The sequence below is a fragment of the Podarcis cretensis genome (assembly GCF_951804945.1).
Source record: "Podarcis cretensis genome assembly, chromosome: 3".
NCBI classification, from domain to species: domain Eukaryota; kingdom Metazoa; phylum Chordata; class Lepidosauria; order Squamata; family Lacertidae; genus Podarcis; species Podarcis cretensis.
In genome coordinates, this window is record NC_137172.1 from 52081078 (window position 1) to 52099614 (window position 18537).

At 41.8% G+C, this 18537-nt stretch overlaps 2 protein-coding genes and 1 long non-coding RNA gene across 8 annotated transcripts in view; 1 reads left to right on the plus strand and 2 right to left on the minus strand.

Annotated features, from left to right (window-relative positions):
- CEP43 (centrosomal protein 43) overlaps positions 1-428 on the minus strand; it is a 26327-nt gene extending 25899 nt beyond the window's left edge. The window contains exon 1 of one of the 2 annotated variants that reach the window (XM_079971367.1): positions 339-428. In XM_079971367.1, the coding sequence (XP_079827493.1) occupies positions 339-349 (11 nt within the window). In that variant the 5' untranslated portion in view covers positions 350-428. The remainder of the gene's footprint in view (positions 1-338) is intronic. The other variant, XM_079971368.1, reaches the window with a different exon arrangement.
- Positions 1-18162, plus strand: part of RNASET2 (ribonuclease T2) — a 19831-nt gene extending 1669 nt beyond the window's left edge. The window contains exons 1-10 of one of the 5 annotated variants that reach the window (XM_079971385.1): positions 361-445; positions 4995-5100; positions 6493-6559; positions 6932-6990; positions 8056-8113; positions 8896-8960; positions 14707-14820; positions 15443-15488; positions 16091-16165; positions 16742-18162. In XM_079971385.1, coding sequence (XP_079827511.1) covers positions 5012-5100; positions 6493-6559; positions 6932-6990; positions 8056-8113; positions 8896-8960; positions 14707-14820; positions 15443-15488; positions 16091-16165; positions 16742-16921 — 753 coding nt within the window. In that variant the 5' untranslated portion in view covers positions 361-445; positions 4995-5011 and the 3' untranslated portion in view covers positions 16922-18162. Of the gene's footprint in view, positions 1-360; positions 446-1010; positions 1166-1290; positions 1319-4994; positions 5101-6492; positions 6560-6931; positions 6991-8055; positions 8114-8895; positions 8961-14706; positions 14821-15442; positions 15489-16090; positions 16166-16741 lie in introns of those variants that run through there. The other 4 variants (XM_079971382.1, XM_079971384.1, XM_079971381.1 and 1 more) reach the window with 4 other exon arrangements.
- Positions 3647-4988, minus strand: LOC307213471. The gene is made up of 2 exons (XR_013837517.1): positions 4298-4988; positions 3647-4245 (listed from the first exon to the last, which is right to left on the minus strand). It is a non-coding gene; the product is annotated as an uncharacterized lncRNA (long non-coding RNA).
- Positions 18163-18537: the final 375 nt, after the last annotated feature.

Genomic DNA, 18537 nt, shown 5'->3' on the forward strand with positions numbered 1-18537 from the left:
AGTAACATCAGAATCAGCTTACCTTTTAAAAATCCTTCACCCCTTTTAAATTTTGTTTTGCTGAAAGCAACAAGAAGGGTACACAATCACCTTGGGGATTTTAACCTATGCTGAGCAATACTTCTAGGGCCAGTTTTTGCTGGAATTCTAAACCAGTCTGCTGTAAACCGAGATGTAATGTACAGTACTGTGTTGAGTGTTTATCATTGCACAGTGGCCCTGCCTTACAGAGATGAAATAAGCCCCCAAACTAATGCCGATGCCAAGCTTGTAGAAATGTGCATTGTACTTAGTGTGAAAAGCTACCCTAATATTCATTGTGATTCCTTTTTTCACATGAAAATTGCATGATTTTTAGTGTTTGTTGTTTCTAGAATTATGCTGCAGGTGGCACCAAAAATCTGTTCAGTACTTTAAAACTGCTGACTTTTGAAGCCAAAGACAAGTATGCAATTTTATGCTTACAGAATTAAGTTCTTAACCTGAGGTACCACTGTACTTGTTTAGGAATAACCACTACTGAATTTCATAAGACTTGTAAATAAGCACACCATGTGAGTCTTTAGCTTATGGGTCTGTTTGTTTGTACTTGGTAATTTGTAGCCTTCATCTGAAGATCTCAGGGCAGTTCACAGCATAAAAATACCAGCGAAAAAGACAAAATACATAATAAAAAACAGAACAAAAATGTTTAGGTTTGGCATGTGTAAGCTTTCTGCTTTTACAGAAACCGAAGCAACCAAAGCCTTCAAATTCCAGTAACCTTTTGTAAAACTAGGAAGTTGTAAAAAAGAAAGAAAGAAAGATCCTAAACAGAGCCACTCTTTTTTCTAAAGGGGGTGGGGGTGGGTGGAGACCCTGAGATCTGAAAAGCCATCTGAGTAGTTGTAGCGAACAGCAACAGAAAAAGAAAAATCTTTTTTATTATATGCAGGAGACAAGTGGAGGCATAGCAGTCCGCTCGCTGCACTTACGCAATGCCTCTTTTCCGTTGACTAGGCACGAACGACCCACGAGGGGCTCAGCGAGAGGCTGTGTGTGGGCGGGATTTAGTCGCCCAGCGGAAGTGCTGGATCCTGTAGGGAAGTGAAAGCTGATGCCGCCCTTGCACCAGCTTTCTAGTTCAGCTCCTGCAAAGCAGGTACAAAAACAACCGGTTAAACTTGTGAGTTGATTTTTTTATAAATCGTAATCTCTTGAAAGATTGTAACTTGGAAGTTAAGTCTCCCTGGTGCGTTTTGTTTTGTTTGCTTTCGAGTTCTAAGCAAATATGCAGCTCAGAGCGGCAGCTGTAGAGCCGGGTATATGTTGATTCGAAGTAAGTCACACTGTGTTTAATAGGACTTACTTCCAATAACTAGTGGAACTTCGTACCTACACGATTTGGTATCTAGTCCTATGTACAAGTACGCCGCAGTGAACATAGCGGGATTTTCTCGTAGCCATAAAGAAGACGCTGAGCGAGAGGCGGCAGTTGGAGGCTGTGGTTTCTTAGGGCTTTTCTCCTCGAAATCATTCCGGGCGTAGGGCGTTTGAACCCTGTGGGCGGTTGGGAGATTGTAGCATGTAACTCGGCAAGGATGACTTCGAACAAAGGGGGTTAGGGAGCAGCTGTATGTGTTTATTTGGCACTTCAGTTATGCGAGGCTGCCTCGGGTCGGAGCTGTTCTGTAGCAAAGTGTATTGGCTGCGCATGTCAAAAGGGAAAGAGGTTTTGAATTATTTTATAGTGAGTTGCATGGTGGAAATTCTAGGTAGAAGTAAAGTTTGGAGGAATTATTTTTAGATTTGTGGCCTCTTTGTTCTCAAAAGATTTCACAATATGCATTTTCCAAAGCTGCTTTTTTAATTGATTACAAGCACCTAGTTTTGATGCTTGGTTTGACAGTTTTCTGGCTTCCAGTATTTGCACTGATATACTACTACCTTTCTTCTGTAAGGCAAGATATTGTCCCTAGGCACCCCACGCAGCCTCTTGTCTAACCACTGAGTGGTCTTAGTCTGGATTAGTTTCAGATTACTGAAATGTCCACATTACTGTATCATGTGGCTTGATGCCACACTCATCCTTCCTATCCTATGACAGGTATTTCCTGTACCCTTTAATGAGGGTGATGCGAGGGGATCTTCCCTGCAGTTGTGTTAAGCTTTGAAGGGCTCAAAAATAATGGGAAAGAGTCCTTCTCTACAGTAGGTAGCCAAGGTGCTCAGAATCTTTTGGCTGTGCAGAGCCAAAATGAGCCCTAGACTTTTCCTTTGGTTCTGTTGGGGAAGGTTGGGACAGGCTGTTCTTCCAGTGTGGTGTAGTGGTTAAGAGTGATAATCTCAACTCGTAATCTGGTGAACCAGGTTCGCTTCCCCGCTCCTCCACTTGCAGCTGCTGGGTGACCTTGGGCTAGTCACACTTCTTTGATGTCTCTCAGCCTCACACACCTCACAGAGTGTTTGTTGTGGGGGAGGAAGGGAAAGGAGAATGTTAGCCGCTTTGAGACTCCTTCGGGTAGTGATAAAACGGGATATCAAATCCAAACTCTTCTTCTTCTTCTTGCATTGGGCAGCCAAAATGCTCAAATGGCTCAGTGGGCCATCATGAAAAAAAAACCTTTTCTCAAAAAGTTGGAGTTGGAGAGCAGAACAGGGCCTCACAAGGTCAGGAGCTGAGGCTGCTTACTTGAGGATGAATCCCATTGTACACAACAGAATTCATTTCTGAATAAACATCTTCTGTATGATCTAGTTGAGATTCCTGCATTGCGGGGGGTTGGACTAGATGACCCTTGGGTACATTCCACCTTTACGGTTCTATGATTCTCTGCATTTGCTTCCACTGAGGATGAGGAGCAGAGTCTTGTCAGTGACAGTTTTTGGCTTGTCTGGCAAGGCCAGCCAACATTTGTGTCCCCCTGCTTCAGCCTGTAGACCTGTTCCTGTGACTAGAGTCTTGTGCTGTTTATAGCTGCGGAAGTGGTGCTTCTTTGTCTTGAGGCTAGTGCCAGCCATCTGTCATTCCCTCCTCTTGTCCCCTTCTCAACAGTTAGCTAGCATTTTGTGGCCACTAAGTATGCTCAGACCTCATTGACCTGTTTGGGAGGTGTTTGTTGTTTTATCCCACACTTTTAGACAACTACTGTCTCCCCAAACAAACAGCTTGCATCAATAAGAAAAAAAAGAGAAGTCACTGTCTTTATGCTTATGAAGAGACACACAGAAAGAAAGAAAATTGGTGGGGATAAGTAGAGAAGGAAGTTTGCTTATTTAAGACTAGAACAAAATGGTGAGCTAAAAGAAGGCATTTGTACTGAATGAGGACCAGATAAATCTTCCCTTGCTCTTGTTCTTTCTTGAATAGCAGTTAGTCTCCTGCCACCCATTTTTTGGCTGATAAATGGAACAAAATGTCCTCCTCCTTGCTTCTTCAGCCCCAAGATAGCTAACAGCTGAAACCAAGGGTTGTTTCCTGAAGGAGAGGAAATCAAACTTCCCTCAGCTGCTCATTTTCTGGTCGATGAATGGGGCCAGGTTTGTCTCCCCCTTTCCATGAGCAGCCTTATATGGACTTTGGTCCCCTAGACATTGGCTGGTGTATGCTGCTTTCAGTGTGTGCTGCTTTCAGCACTGTAGTCTCAGGGTAAATGTCTCAAGGTAAAGTGTCTATAGTGTAGTCCCCAGGTTAAGATGATAATTTTTAAGAGAGGTTGTTTTTAACGCAAATAATAGAGCATTGTTTTAGAAACAGCAGAATGGGGGGGGGGACCCTTCTAATTCTAGGGTAGTCAAGCTGGTAGGGAACTAAGATGAGAAATAAATGAAGTTCAAGGAAAAGCACAAGAAGTGAGTGGTAGTGAAGAGGAATCAGAGTTCTGCTTTATGCATATATATTTTATTGTGTTTGAAGATGATTCTGTTTTGACTTGATCTGACTGGAGTTGGTTTTGTGCCAGGTAAGTTGATGCATGAACAGAACAGAATCAGCTTAAATACAAATACTCCCCTTTAATTGACTTATGGAGAGAGTTTTGGCTTTTTGTGATCCGTTGCCTACTTTTTAACGCCATTTAATTCTCAGGGGTTTTATTTGAAGACATTTAAAGGAAGTTTTGAGTAGTGCTCAAATATGTTTGCATGCACTTAATGGCTTTAGCAAAGCCAGAAAATATAGAAGGCCCAAACCACTTGGTTTGTTTATAAGGCTCACTCTGTTCTCTTGAGCCCTGTTATATGCAGTCTCATTAAGTCCTGTTTTTTCTCCCTTCTCATGCACGCAGTCATTTTGCCAAGTTCCTGCAGGTTCCTTCACCTTTCATATTTATCCATTGCCAGCTCCCCACCACCACCACCTTATCTGGTCTCAGATTTATGCACACCTTTCTCACTGCAAAGGGAGTGGGGAACAGAGATCTGCGATACTCCTTGGGATCCATCTGCATGTGGATATTTTACCTACAGTAACATTGGAATAAGCCCCTGTATAATCATGTTAAGATCCATGTTACTTCAACAGAGAGAAAAAGAAATCTCGCAGGAAACATTAGGAAGCCTAGCAAGGAAGAATGACATCCAATAAGATACTTGCTTTACCACTGGAAACACTGAAACAGTTCTTAAAGGTTCTTAATAGTAATGTCACCTGTTTGTGGAATTAGTTTTCCTTATAAATAGTGTGTCTCTGCTGAGTGCTGTGTTCATATCAGTCTGCTGTCCAAACAGCCAGTGTTTATGGAGAAAAGCAAAGTGACTCTTAGAGGAATATATTCCTTTTTAAATGTGTTGTGTTCAGTTAATCAGGATAAATGTGTTTTAAAACTGTGATTGAGAATCTGTATCCCTCCAGATGTTGCTGCACTACAAATCCCATCATCATTAACCATGCTGACTGGGGCAGATGGGAGCTGGAGTCCAACAAAAGCTGGAGGGTCAAAAGTTTGATTTCTCATTCACTTCTAACAGTTGCCTGATTGCGGTCTTGTGTTTACATATTTTCTTTTCTATCATAGAGTCACCAAAAAGGAGCATGAATCCTATTACTCCATACTGTTTGTTTGTTGGGTGCTTTTGGCTTGCTATCTTTGGTGGGACTGCTACACATGAGTTGGAGGAATCGTAAGTATTGGAACATCTTGTACAGCGAAGAAAGGCAGTTTTAATGACCTCTGTGCTCTGTGTCCTATTTCAGCCAAATACTATTGCAGGTGTGGGTAACCTCTTTTCAGCCAGAGGCAAAAGTGGACAGAGCAATGAAGATACACTTTATCTTTTCTACACACCTCTCTCTACACACCTCTGGTTTTAGAACCAGCATTGCATGAAAAGAAATCCAGAAAGTGGTCTACAAACTGACCTACCAAGTCTGGGGGTGGAGGGGATGTATGTCCATCTCGCTATAAATTATTCCAGTTAGGTGTGCCCCGCATTTTACTCTTAGAGTGTGTCTTTGTTAAACAGATCTCTAAGTGAGCTAACTAATCTCAAAAAACAAAGTGTTTCCCATCATATTGTATTACTCTTAGTTTAATTATTTTTAATAACCATAGCAGTCATTTTCTTCTAGTTAATTTCACTTTTGCTGGCCTATGTTTATTTGCTATCCATCACATAAGATGAACTATCTCAGGTTTTTCTCAAAACAAATGTGGTAAATGAATGCTTTGAACCACGGTTCACCAAATCTTTTGAAGCATACAATGGAGAACTGTGTTTGCAACTGGAGATTTCTTTGTTGTTTCCACCACTGCAGCTCATAAGGTTGCCAAGGGAAGCTTCATTTTAAAATGAAAAACGTGTTTCTTCAGCAGTTTGAACAGTTGCTGTAGAAGCTTCAGAACAAACCTTGGACTTTGCTTGCAGTTTTTGGTTTATTTTTATCACAGCCTTAACATTCTTGTTGTAGTAAAGGACCATAGAAAATGGCTCAAGTTATCTTATACTAAGCAGTAGAAAATCCCATTATAGTATTAGGTTGCTGTGTACATAGCTGGTAAAGGTAAAGTTAAAGGACCCCTAACAGTTAAGTTCAGTCACAGACAACTCTGGGGTTGCGGCGCTCATCTCGCTTTACAGGCCGAGGGAGCCAGCGTTTGTCTGCAGACAGTTTTTCCGGGTCATGTGGCCAGCATGACTTAAGCCGCTTCTGGCGAAACCAGAGCAGTGCACGGAAACGCCATTTACCTTCCCGTCGGAGCGGTACCTATTTATTTACTTTCACTTTTTCGCATGCTTTCGAACTGCTAGGTTTGCAGGAGCTGGGACCGAGCAGCGGGAGCTCACCCCGTCGTGGGGGTTTGACTCGCCAACCTTCTGACCGGCAAGCCTAAGAGGCTCAGTGGTTTAGACCACAGTGCCACCCGCGTCCTACAAAGCTGGTAGAACAGCACATTTTAACAGCTGTAAAAATTGATACTAAAGATCCAAAAAAAGATTCCCCAAAATTTCTATTGTTACTTGCTGCCTTTCTGTTCATCAAACATCTTAAAAATATATATTTTTATGTTTCAGTGATGAGCATCCTCATAAGTGGGAAATGTTGTACCTTGTGCATCAGTGGCCAGTGACAGTATGTAAGGTGAGTTATTAATAAAAGGTAAAGGTACCCCTGACCGTTAGGTTCAGCCACGGCACCCATGTTATTAACACGCTGTTGTTAATAAAGGTGTGCGTTTATTCAAATGTATACTTAGCCCTATCATAAAAGCATAAAAGCTAGTGGTAGATAACCAATTTTACAGCAGCATAGAAATTTAATAAATGTAATTTAATTAATAATAATAATAATAATAATAATAATAATAATGCTCCTGTTCTTTTAACAGCTACAGCAATTGGCAGGTTCAGCTAAGTTTGAATATTGGAACTATTTAGCTTAAAACTATGTGTGTTTTTGTTTTAGCATAAAAACTGGCTTTCCCTGATAAATTGGTTGACTTGTTTTCTGCAGATGAATGAACATGATTGCAAAGAAGATCCACTATTGTACTGGACAATCCATGGACTCTGGTAAGGTTTTAACTTTGAAAATAATGCTACATTATATGACATTTAATTAAGAGTTTGGCCTAGATGACCTATATACAGTGGTACCTCGGGTTAAGTACTTAATTCGTTCCGGAGGTCGGTTCTTAACCTTAAACTGTTCTTAACCCAAAGCACCACTTTAGCTAATGGGGCCTCCCGCTGCCACCACACTGCCACTGCACGATTTCTGTTCTCATACTGATGCTTAGCTGCAAGGCCACTGAATGCTCAACCACAAACCTTGGTGGTTTTTGTGCCAGGCTGGGGAACCTTTGGCCCTCCAGACATTGCTGGACACCAACTCCAATAAGCTCCAGTCTGCACAGCCAATGGTTAGGGATGATGGGAGTTGTTGCACAACAGCATCTGAAGGGCCACAGATGCCCCACCTCTGTTTTAGTGGCATCTAACCCTTACTATTTTACACCTACTTTATGCATGTCAAACTATTAAGTACAGCAATGGCCACTTACACTACATCTGTTTACAAGCTGGTAGTGTCTTACATTTGACAAGACTATTACAGTAATAGTATACCATCTCTGTTCATTTGGAATAAATAACCACCCTATCTTAAAATATTCAAGAAAGGCAACAACTTTAAATGCATAATCACAATATTTTTAAAATACCTTCATTCCTGTTTCCATTGGCCTCCACCTCTATGAGAAAATGCAAGTACGGATCAGCACCTTGAAATTGATGCATTTCTGCACATTTCATTATCACTGAAGTTTGTCCTATTTTTAACAAAGAAAAAATCATTTGTTTAGGAGATAGATAGATAGATGCTTGATAGACAGGTCAAGTTCTACTGGTACATGCTATTGGATCTCAAAGCAGTTTGAAACTGCTAGGGAAGCTTTTGTGTAGCTTATTTGTTTTTATAGTGATATACTGTGAAAGCTTTGTCTTAGGCATAATATTGTAAAAAAGGGATTCATTTTTTTCCAAATGTAATTTCAAATTGAAATATTATGTAGACCAGTTTCATCCACCACCACTGTTTAGGGGCATTGAAATTTTGTTCTGTTTATTCTCTCTTAGGCCTGATAAAGCAGAAGACTGTAATAGAACTTGGCACTTTAACTTATCTGAAATTCAGGTATAAATTATATGAAAATGTAGATTATTAGTATGGTTTTGTTTTTTGCTGTTGCCTCATCCAGATTTTTCATAGCCTATCAGTTGCTATTAGAGGTAGATATGCTATTTTATTCTAAAGCTCTTTCTGTACCATCCCACTCCAAGGGTTTGTGGTAGATCACAAGACATTTTATTTTATTTTATTTTATAGATAAAGTGTTTGTTTTTTCATTTATTGTTGTTGTTTTTTTTTTTTTTCTATTTTCAAAAACAGGAACAGAGAGCACACGTAACACCCTCCCTCTTCCTCCCCTCCCCCTGGCCCACTTACAGCTTCATACCAAATACAGCATTTATAAATTAAATTAAGAGTAGATACGTGACATTCTACAAAAATAGAAGATTCAACATTGTTGCTCTGTGCCATGCGTGGAAGAAGCTTATGCATGAGATGACCACACAAGGTTTTTGTTTTGTTTTTTAATGCAACTGTCCACTGAGTCCCATCTAAAAAACTTGCTGAGTAGTCCATAGCTTTTAATACTGGCATAGTCCTATGGCAGCCAGGAGCTGAAATACTGGGTTTGCTCTTTATGATTTACAGTCTGCAGGCATAAGTGTACATGGGGATGCTGCCATACCTGTGTTTGCTCTACAGTCTTTACAGCCAGGGATAGGGTCAGGTTCTCAGTGTAGCTGCATGTTTTATTTGGAGCTCAGTGCTGCTTTTTAGCTTATGAGAGCCTTTACTTACATTACTTACTTACTTACTTACTTATTTGCTTACTTACTTACTTATAGGATCTCATGGGTGACATGAAGAAATATTGGCCAGATGTGCTTCATCCAAACCATACCTTTTTCTGGTGAGTTGTACCACTTTTAAACTTTTTGGTAGTGGTAGTGTTACAAAATTATTCATTTTCAGTTCTTTTTCCAGAGTGGATAGTCCATAGGAACTAGGTGAAAGTGAAATCTAGCACAGAACTTCTAGAAATTATAATGCCTTTGCTTTATTTCCCTTTTCACCCACACAAATCTCTGCATTAGATCCAGAGTTTCTTCTGCTGAGAGCAACAGTATCTGAAAAAGTGGACCATTGCCACCCATTTCCCCTCACCCCTTGCTCCACACACCCCATGCTGTTCTTGGGTGTTTCCCAACTGCTAGATGGGCCTCTGCAGGAGAATGAAAGAACTGACAAAAATGCCCCCCTTTCTGTCAGTGGGATTGCACTGGATCAGAAACTTTGGGTAGACAGATGGGAGTCCTTTTGTTGGCAGAAGGCAAAGTCTGGATCCAATCCTCTGTAAGTTTGTAGGATATATGGAATTTTATGTGAGAGGAATATATGTACCAGATCTCAGTGCTATTTATTTATTTTAGACCACCTTTCAGGAATAAAATTCCTCCCAAAGCAGGTCACATGAAAAACAACAATAACATACAATAGATAACATTTTAAAACATATCAGTAAAACAATCCCATATTGCTAAAAGTAGTAATTCAATGTCAAATATACATAATAATAAAGTAATAAAGTCACCAAGGCCAGGCCACACAGCTGAATCCAGAGCCACTGACATTCTCAGGCAGAATTTTAGATTTCTGCAACCTTATATTATTTGGGGGGCAGAGTTATTTCTTTATCTAAGTCTGATATAGCAGAAACAGCATTTATTCTTTAGAGCAGTCCATCAAGCATGGTTATAAATAATAATAATAAATTTTATTTATATCCCGCCCTCCCCAGCCGAAGCCGGGCTCAGGGCAGCTAACAATAATCAAATAATCAAACAATCAAATAATCACACATTCTAAAAATATTTCAATATAAAAATTAATTAAAATCAAATTAATGGCACCCGATTAAACAAAATTCTGTGCAGGTTGCCAGAGGAGGGAGTCAGGCTGCGCCCTGACCAAAGGCCTGGTGGAACAACTCTGTCTTGCAGGCCCTGCGGAAAGATGTCAGGTCCCGCAGGGCCCTAGTCTCTTGTGACAGAGCGTTCCACCAGATTGGAGCCGCAGCCGAGAAGGCCCTGGCTCTAGTTGAGGCCAGCCTAACCTCTCTGAGGCCTGGGACCTTGAGGATGTTATTATTTGCAGATCGTAGGTTTCTCTGTGGGGCATACCAGGAGAGGCGGTCCCATAGGTACGAGGGTCCTAGGCCGTATAGGGCTTTAAAAGGTTAAAACCAGCACCTTAAACCTGATCCTGTACTCCACCGGGAGCCAGTGCAGCTGGTATAGTACCGGATGAATGTGATCTCGCAGCGAAGACCCCATAAGGAGTCTCGCCGCGGCATTCTGCACCCGCTGGAGTTTCTGGGTCAGTCTCAAGGGCAGCCCCACGTAGAGCGAGTTACAATAATCCAGTCTGGAGGTGACCGTCGCATGGATCACAGTGGCTAGGTCAGGGCGAGAGAGATAAGGGGCCAACTGCTTAGCTTGGCGGAGATGAAAAAATGCCGCCTTTGTTATAGCTGTAATCTGCGCCTCCATAGAGAGGGAGGTATCGAAGATTACACCCAAACTCTTAACGGACGGTGCTGGCACTAATTGCACCCCCGCAAGAGATGGGAGTTGCCCCCTCAATCCCATATCGTCCCGCCCCAGCCAGAGGACCTCTGTCTTCGAAGGATTTAACTTCAACCGGCTCCCACGTAACCATCCAGCCACAGCTTCCAGACATCTTGCCAGTGTGTCTGGGGCCGAGTCAGGATGGCCATCCATCAACAGATAGAGTTGGGTGTCATCAGCATACTGATGGCAACCCAGCCCAAAACTCCGGACAAGCTGGGCGAGGGGGCGCATAAAGATGTTAAAAAGCATCCGGGAGAGAATCGCACCCTGAGGCACTCCACACACCAAGGAGTGGAGCGATGACAATTCCCCCCCAAGCGCCACCCTCTGTCCCCGACCAGAGAGAAACGAGCTCAGCCATTGAAGGACTGTGCCCTGGATCCCCACGTCGGCAAGGCGGTGGTCCAGGAGTTCGTGATCGACCATGTCGAAGACTGCTGACAGATCTAGAAGAATCAGCAGCCCCGACCCGCCTCGATCCAGCTGCCTGCGGAGATCATCTGTTAGGGCGACCAGAGCCGTCTCGGTCCCATGACCAGCGCGGAAGCCGGACTGGAATGGATCCAGAGCAGATGTTTCATCCAGAAACCTACCAAGCTGTTCAGCAACCGCTCTCTCAATCACCTTACCCAGGAATGGAAGATTCGAGACCGGGCGGTAATTGGATAGATCTAAGGGATCTAATGATGTTTTCTTTAAGAGCGGACGCACCACTGCCTCCTTCAGTTCCCCTGGGAATATCCCGGTGCCAAGGGACAAATTGATGATATCCCCCAGGGGGGCCCGCACCTCGTCTGGACACGCTCTAATCAGCCATGACGGGCACGGGTCAAGAGGACAGGTGGTGGGCTTTCCAGGTCGGAGGAGTCTGTCCACATTGGCTGGAGATATCCGGTCAAAGTGGTCCAATACTGGACCTGAGGACAGTCGAGGGGCCTCCAGTTCCTTTATTGTATCCAAATTGGCAGGGAGGTCATGGCGGAGCAACAGGACCTTCTCCGCAAAAAAGCTCGCAAATACCTCACAGCTGTGTGTCAGATTGTTATTTAAATTTGGCTGTCCTTCAAGGGACGTTAAAGACCGAATTATACTAAATAATTGCGCCGGGCGAGAGCTAGCGGATGCAATGGAGGCCGAGAAGTAAGACTTCTTAGCGGCCTTCACTGCTATCTCATAGGTTTTCATAAAAACCCTATAAGATGTTCTTGAGGCTCCGTCACGGGCACCCCGCCATACTCGCTCTAGCCGTCTGAGGTCCGGCTTCATTTTCCGTAGCTCCTCGGTAAACCAGGGAGCCCGGTTTCTGCGGGGTCGCAGAGGGTGCTTAGGTGCGATCTCATCGATGGCTGCCAGGAGCTGGGTATTCCAGCCCTCGACAAGCTCAGTCAATGAGTCGCCAGGGGGAGCAAGGTCCCGCAAGGCTTGACGGAATCTATCAGGGTCCATCAGCCTCTGCGGGCGAGCCCAAATCGGCTCGCTACCTAAGCAGGGTGGGGGTGGAACGTCAATCCTGGCTTTCAGAGCGTAGTGATCAGACCATGGCACCTTCATCGAAGGAGACATGATCACATCTATACCGGCGCCAAAGATCAAATCCAGCGTGTGGCCTCCTTGATGTGTGGGGCCCGAAACAAACTGGGAGAGCCCAGTTGAGGTATAATTCCCATTTCTTCCAACTGAAGGTGCTTTCTGCTCTGTTTGAAACTGGGCTGAAATACAGGCCAAAACTAGCCATTATGGGGAGCATATTGCCGTCACAACCAATGTCTCCATGGAACTGTCTAGTAAAAATGATATGTGATATAATATCCCCGTGCTCAGTGTGTTCTTTGCCCTGTACAAGCGGCAGCCAATAAAGTGGAGTGGGCCCAGGAGTAGTGCGCACAGTGATAGTGTGTCATGCCATATGTCTTACTTTATGAGATGTTGGTTAGAGCCAGCCACACATCACCCTTAATGGCAGTGTTGGGCCATAGTTGCAGCATCACACTCTTGATGGTTGCATGCACAATTCCATACTGGAGCCCAAAGCTATATAATGTGAACATAGTGCAAAAGTCCAAAAACTGGTAGTGGAGAATAGAGAATGCAGCTTGCTGTAATGTGTGCTGCTTTTCTCTGTTCCCTAGCTGTCCCATTGATATGTCAGGAACTTACCCTAAATAAATAAATAGAATTTGTATGTTGAATGTGCAAAGTCCTATCTGTTTTCTAAGGTGCTCCTCTTTCTCTAACCTCCTCTGTAACCTTGAAAGGAGGAAAAATCTGTACAAAGCTTTAGCGCTGACAACACACACTGAAAGAGAATATTGAACAATTAACCTTTGTCTTTTTCTGTGATGCAGTCAAGCTAGTGACATCGTGCTTCATATTTGACAAGTGGAAATCTGCTAGGAACAAGGACAAGATGGTTTTCTTGTCAACTGACAAATGAAAAAAAAAAACCCTAGTTTTTCTTATATGCAGAAGCTTTCAGCGTTTGTGGTTTCCATAGTTTCCAATTTCATATGAAGCAGAAGTAGAAATGCTATGTCTTTGAACTGAAGCATTCTACTAGTTTATCTCTTTCTGAGTAGCAACAGGTTCCTTGCAAAATACAGAACCAAACACCTGAAGAACTCCATTAATACAGAAAAAGATTCAAGAGTATTCAAGCATACAAGTTTCTCTTCAATATGGGGAATAATTTGGAACCCAAAATCACAACGGGAAAATATCCAGCAGGCTTCCACTTATGCAGCAAGACTTCCCCTTCCTCTCCCCTTCCTGCATTGCCTCCCAATCGCCTTTGGAGGATCTCCCAACACCCGGGAGCTGATTTGGGTGGGGGCTGTAAGGGTTATATAAAAACTAAACTATAAATATAAGGAGGGAAATAGGAGCAAGGTATAGGTAACACATTTCAGATATCTGTTTGGATCCAAAGTTAAATTAACACAAAGTTTTCATGAAAGGAAAGCTCCCCATTTCACCCTAATCACCCATCCCTATCAACACACGCTCTTTCTTCCCCAGCCCCCAAGCCCCCCGACACCATGATGTATAGTCTCAGAAATTGTAAATCTACAGACTGTACATATATATACCAGCACTACTATTTGAGGATATATGTTTGTGAAAATGTACATATTTTGCAACTATCCAGTATGAAGAACATCCCACATTCCTGAGAGGAAGATGCATGTTTGGGTGGGAAAGAGAGAGAGTTGCAGAAGGGCAACCAGGGCCAAATAAAACAGGATTGTTACTGCTTACATATCCTTTCTGTACTTCAAAAATGCAACTTTTTGTATCATTTTGTCCCAAACTGAAATGGGGATTTTTCTCTCCTGAAATGGCATCTGTTAGGACAGGCATGTCAAAGTTCTGTTTTGGGGGCCTAATCCAGCCCGCCCCTGTGGCAGTTTATTTCCTGGAGTAAAATCCTAAAAAAAACCTCAACTGTTTCAATCCTAGAAAAAGGTCAACAACCACTTCACCAGGGAAAACAAGCATAAAGAACTTTCTTCTCGAGAGTCTGGCAATGACTTGACTTCGTCTAATTGGCTAGATCCTAAATGTGATTCATTGCTCTGGCTTCATTCATCAGTGAAAAACACCAGTGGTGCCTGCAAGTTTTGTGGTTTCTCATACCACAAATGAGGATGGTGCCTGCAAGTTTTGCCTCATATGTCAGGTTCTACAGTTGCTAGACAATTACTTTTTATAAAAACGAAAGTTGGGAATCTAGGGATTGTGGTTTAGTGGGGCGGGGGGGGGGGGGAGAACAGCCTCTCTTGCCCTCTTCCTACATTGGGAGTATACTCATAGAAATGAACATTGTGATTGAGACTTCTGAAATGTTTAATGATATGAAGAATGAGAGTGCTTAAGGGGAAGAGTGCTTTGAGTTGGAAGTTCAACCAGCTACACATTTGAAATTTTCTTCTGAAATTTTAAGTATTTTTGCTATAGAATTTTTTTGTAGACCTCTGAATACATCCAAATCTAAAGATGTAACCCAACACTTTTGTTTTATTTATGTAGGAAGCATGAATGGGAGAAACATGGGACTTGTGCTGCTATGCTGGAATCCCTTAATTCTGAAGAAAAGTACTTTAGTAAAGCTCTGGAGCTCTATAAAAGAATTGATCTTAACAGGTGGGGAAATGGATTTCTTTGGAGACCTCTGCAGCATACAGGCATTCATCAGCAGCTATATTTGCTATAGATAGCACTCCACAAATGTTAGCAAGCCACTGCTTTCCAACAGCCAGGACTTTCCATTGATACAGTATATGTCTATATCACTTTAAATGTTAATTATTTCTTTATGTGGGCCAGAACTTGAGTTGCCAGTAAAGTTCAGGGTTAGTAGAGAATGTATTTAAACAATCATAATTACTCCAGTTCATTCTTATTGAAAGCATCTGTTCTGTAGGTCGCTGGCAAACAAGTAGCTACGGAACACAATGCATTTAGATATTGGGGATCAATATTTTGAGGGATACCAACAGCTATCAAAAATAACAAAGAAGCTGGTGGGAAGATAAGGAGAAAATTAAGTGCATGGAAAAGTAAAGTATAGATAGAATCTAAAGTGCTCTGGACAAGTTTCATGTGGGTTGCTAGCCACACCTCTAGGGTCTCATCATCATCCTACCCAAACTGAGGCTAGGGTGTCTTAACTCAGTACAAAGTGAGAATATTGGCCGACTATAACACAGTTGCAGGTAGTGATTTTTTCCTGTTCAGTGCTAGATGAAATATGTCTCTTTTTCAGTTATCTCTTGAAAGTTGGGATAACACCAGGCAGTACCAGCTACCAGGTATGAGGAGAAATTGTTTTGCATTGTTCTATGCCATTGTTTTGTTGTTGTTTTTTAATAGGTCTTTTGGTGTATTGTTTTAATTCTGTTTGTGTTTGGTACCTTTTAAATTATTATCGATCTATGGTTTTAGCTTTCTCTATTTTATCTGTAAGCTATCTAGAGCCCCTTTCTGGGGAAAAAGCAGAGTATAAATAAATACAGAGTAGTACCTTAGTACTCGAATGGCCTGGCTCCTGAACAAATCGGCTCCCAAGCGCTGCAAACCCGGAAGTAAGTGTTCCGGTTTGCAAACCTTTTTCAGACGCTGAACATCCAATGCAGCTTTTGCTTGAGTGCAGGAAGCTCCTGCAGCCAATTGGAAGCCACACCTTGGCTTTCGAACGGTTTTGGGAGTCAAATGGACTCCCAGAATGGATTACGTTCGAGAACCAAGCTACCACTGTAATAATAGTCTTAGTAAACTGTTAAATGTTACTGTTGCGTCGTAAAACAAAATTTAAATATAATTCTTTATATTTATTTTCCATAAAGTTTTTTGTGTAAATATTTGTTGAAGTGGTATTTTAACTCTTTCAACTCTTTCATGTTTTAATCCCTAGCTGGCAGCCATCAGAGATGCTCTTATAGATGCTTATGGTGTAACACCAAAGATTCAGTGTCTTCCTGCAGAAGAGGTATCTGTTTATTAATCTTTGTCAACCTTTCTCTTTTAGAAAGATTGTTTTTATTATTTGACATCTTGAAGTGGGGATTGCCCCCAACTTTTGAAAATAAAGATGTCTTACAGAATTGTATCCATTATGTTAACCTTTCAGCCCACACTATTCCTTGATGAAAATCTGTTAAACAATTTCTCAACATATGTTGGGGGGATGTCATCCTCAAATTTTGTTAAGATCCACATTAATATTCACAGAACTTGAAACCTTCCGAATCTGAAATGATACATTTTAGTTTATGTTTACTTATCTTTTAGTCATCTTGACACTATAACTTTTTAGTCTAATAACAAAAAATTACATTATAAAATCAATATTATTTAATATGAAAAAATGTAGTATACCTTTATCTCATTAAATGCAGCAATTAGCACTTGGTTTATCAAGATTGTGGCTTCATTGCACCCAAATGCCACACAACTGATTAACCATTAAAATTTCTCTTTAGTGTTTAATATTTCTCTTTTTCTAGAAATGTCTATCATGGACTTTTAAAACAGAAGCTCCATTTTTGCTTTATTTTCCTACCAGGGTCATATACAGATAATCGGCCAGATGAAATTCTGTATCACCAAGGAGTTTACCCTGAGAAACTGTACAGAGCCAAAGACTGATCCCTCTCCTGCACCTGAGGATCATTTCTACCATACGGAAGATTTGGAAATATGCAATGATACACTGACATATTATCCTTCACATCTGCATGAATGAAGCAGGAAGAAAGTGAAAGTACTTTTTGAAATACCATTGAGATTTAACAAAACATATTACATTATTTAGAGAGAAAGCCATCTTTTTATCCCACAAAGATACTTGCTGTAATACTTCATTTGAAATTTTTGAAATCCTACTTGCTTTGAAACATGTGCAAATGACAGTATTGGTACTAAAGCTATATAAATGGAGAAGATTCATTCTATGGAATAGCTATTCTTTCATTTGGGCAACTAAATTACCATTTTTATATTTTAAAAGGGAGCTTCATAAAGCTTAGATTTTCTTTATTGAGGAGTTGTAACTACTTGAAAGTGTTTTCACTAAAGCAAAATTCTGAATTAGTAGGTAATTCTATTAGGATTTTATGGAACAGCTTTCACACTGAGAGCCAGTGTGGTATAGTGGTTAAGAGCAATAGACTCATAATCTGGGGAACCCGGTTCGCGTCCCCTCTCCTCCACTTGCAGCTGCTGGGTGACCTTGGGCCAGTCACACTTCCCTGAAGTCTCTCAGCCCCACTCACCTCACAGCGTGTTTGTTGTGGGGGAGGAAGGGAAAGGAGAATGTTAGCCGCTTTGAGACTCCTTCAGGTAGTGATAAAGCAGGATATCAAATCCAAACTCTTCTTCTCTTCTTCTTCTTTATGTTTCAGAAAAGGCATGAAACATTCCCCCCAGCCCCTCCCCCATTAAGCAGTTCTGCAGTTTGAATATTGTTGGCAACAATGAAGGTGCAATACTGATTGCTTCCTTTCAGAGAAAGTGAATCTACATAGTTGGTAGCTGGTCGAATAGCAAGCTGCTTCTGGTCTCTATGGCAAAAGCAATAATGTATAGCTTTCCTTACTCCAAAGCAATGCCACTGGCATCAGCAGAGTGCCTCTAGAACAAGTATGTTGAAGCTTGAAATTACTACAGGCAGTGACCATTTTAGATGTGTCTGATATGTGTGCAAGCACACATGCGTGCATCACGCTGAACCCAGAAGTGACCCCAAAACATCACCAAAAGGGGTGGGGCAAGGGCGGAACAAGGTGTTTTCGGGCTTTTCCAATGATGTTTCAGATGTACGCGATTTCACGTTAAGCGCGTGGTGCCTTGGAACACAACCCCCATGTTGGGAGCTGCCTGTGTTCAAACAAACATGGCCAGTACTTTTTATAGAAATGTTGGCTTGGGCCTGCAGCAGTTTATCATCTCACATTCCATGAGCGTACTTTTTCCATCCACCCCCCCCCCCCAAAAAAAAAAGTCGCTGGGATTTCGTCTGTGGATCTTAATTTTTAGCACTGAAATGAGTTTAACAGGATTCAGGATCCATTTCTCTATATCAGTGATTACATCCAGCACTTTCAAATGCATGGGGCAAAAGTTCGTGCATAAGTTGTCACTAAAAAAAAAAATACTCGTGTTGAGAAATTATGTGTTACCTTGTCAGCTCTTCTTTTTTTCATATCATGGTATCCTGGACTGGTTCTGTGGGATGGTAATTGGGGGCACTGTGCTACAGTAATTTAGATAATAGCACTGGGAGAGTGCTTTTTGATCCTCTGGTGGTTACCTTATCAGGGCAGTATTTGGTCTCCAGTGCTATTTAATGACTATATGAAG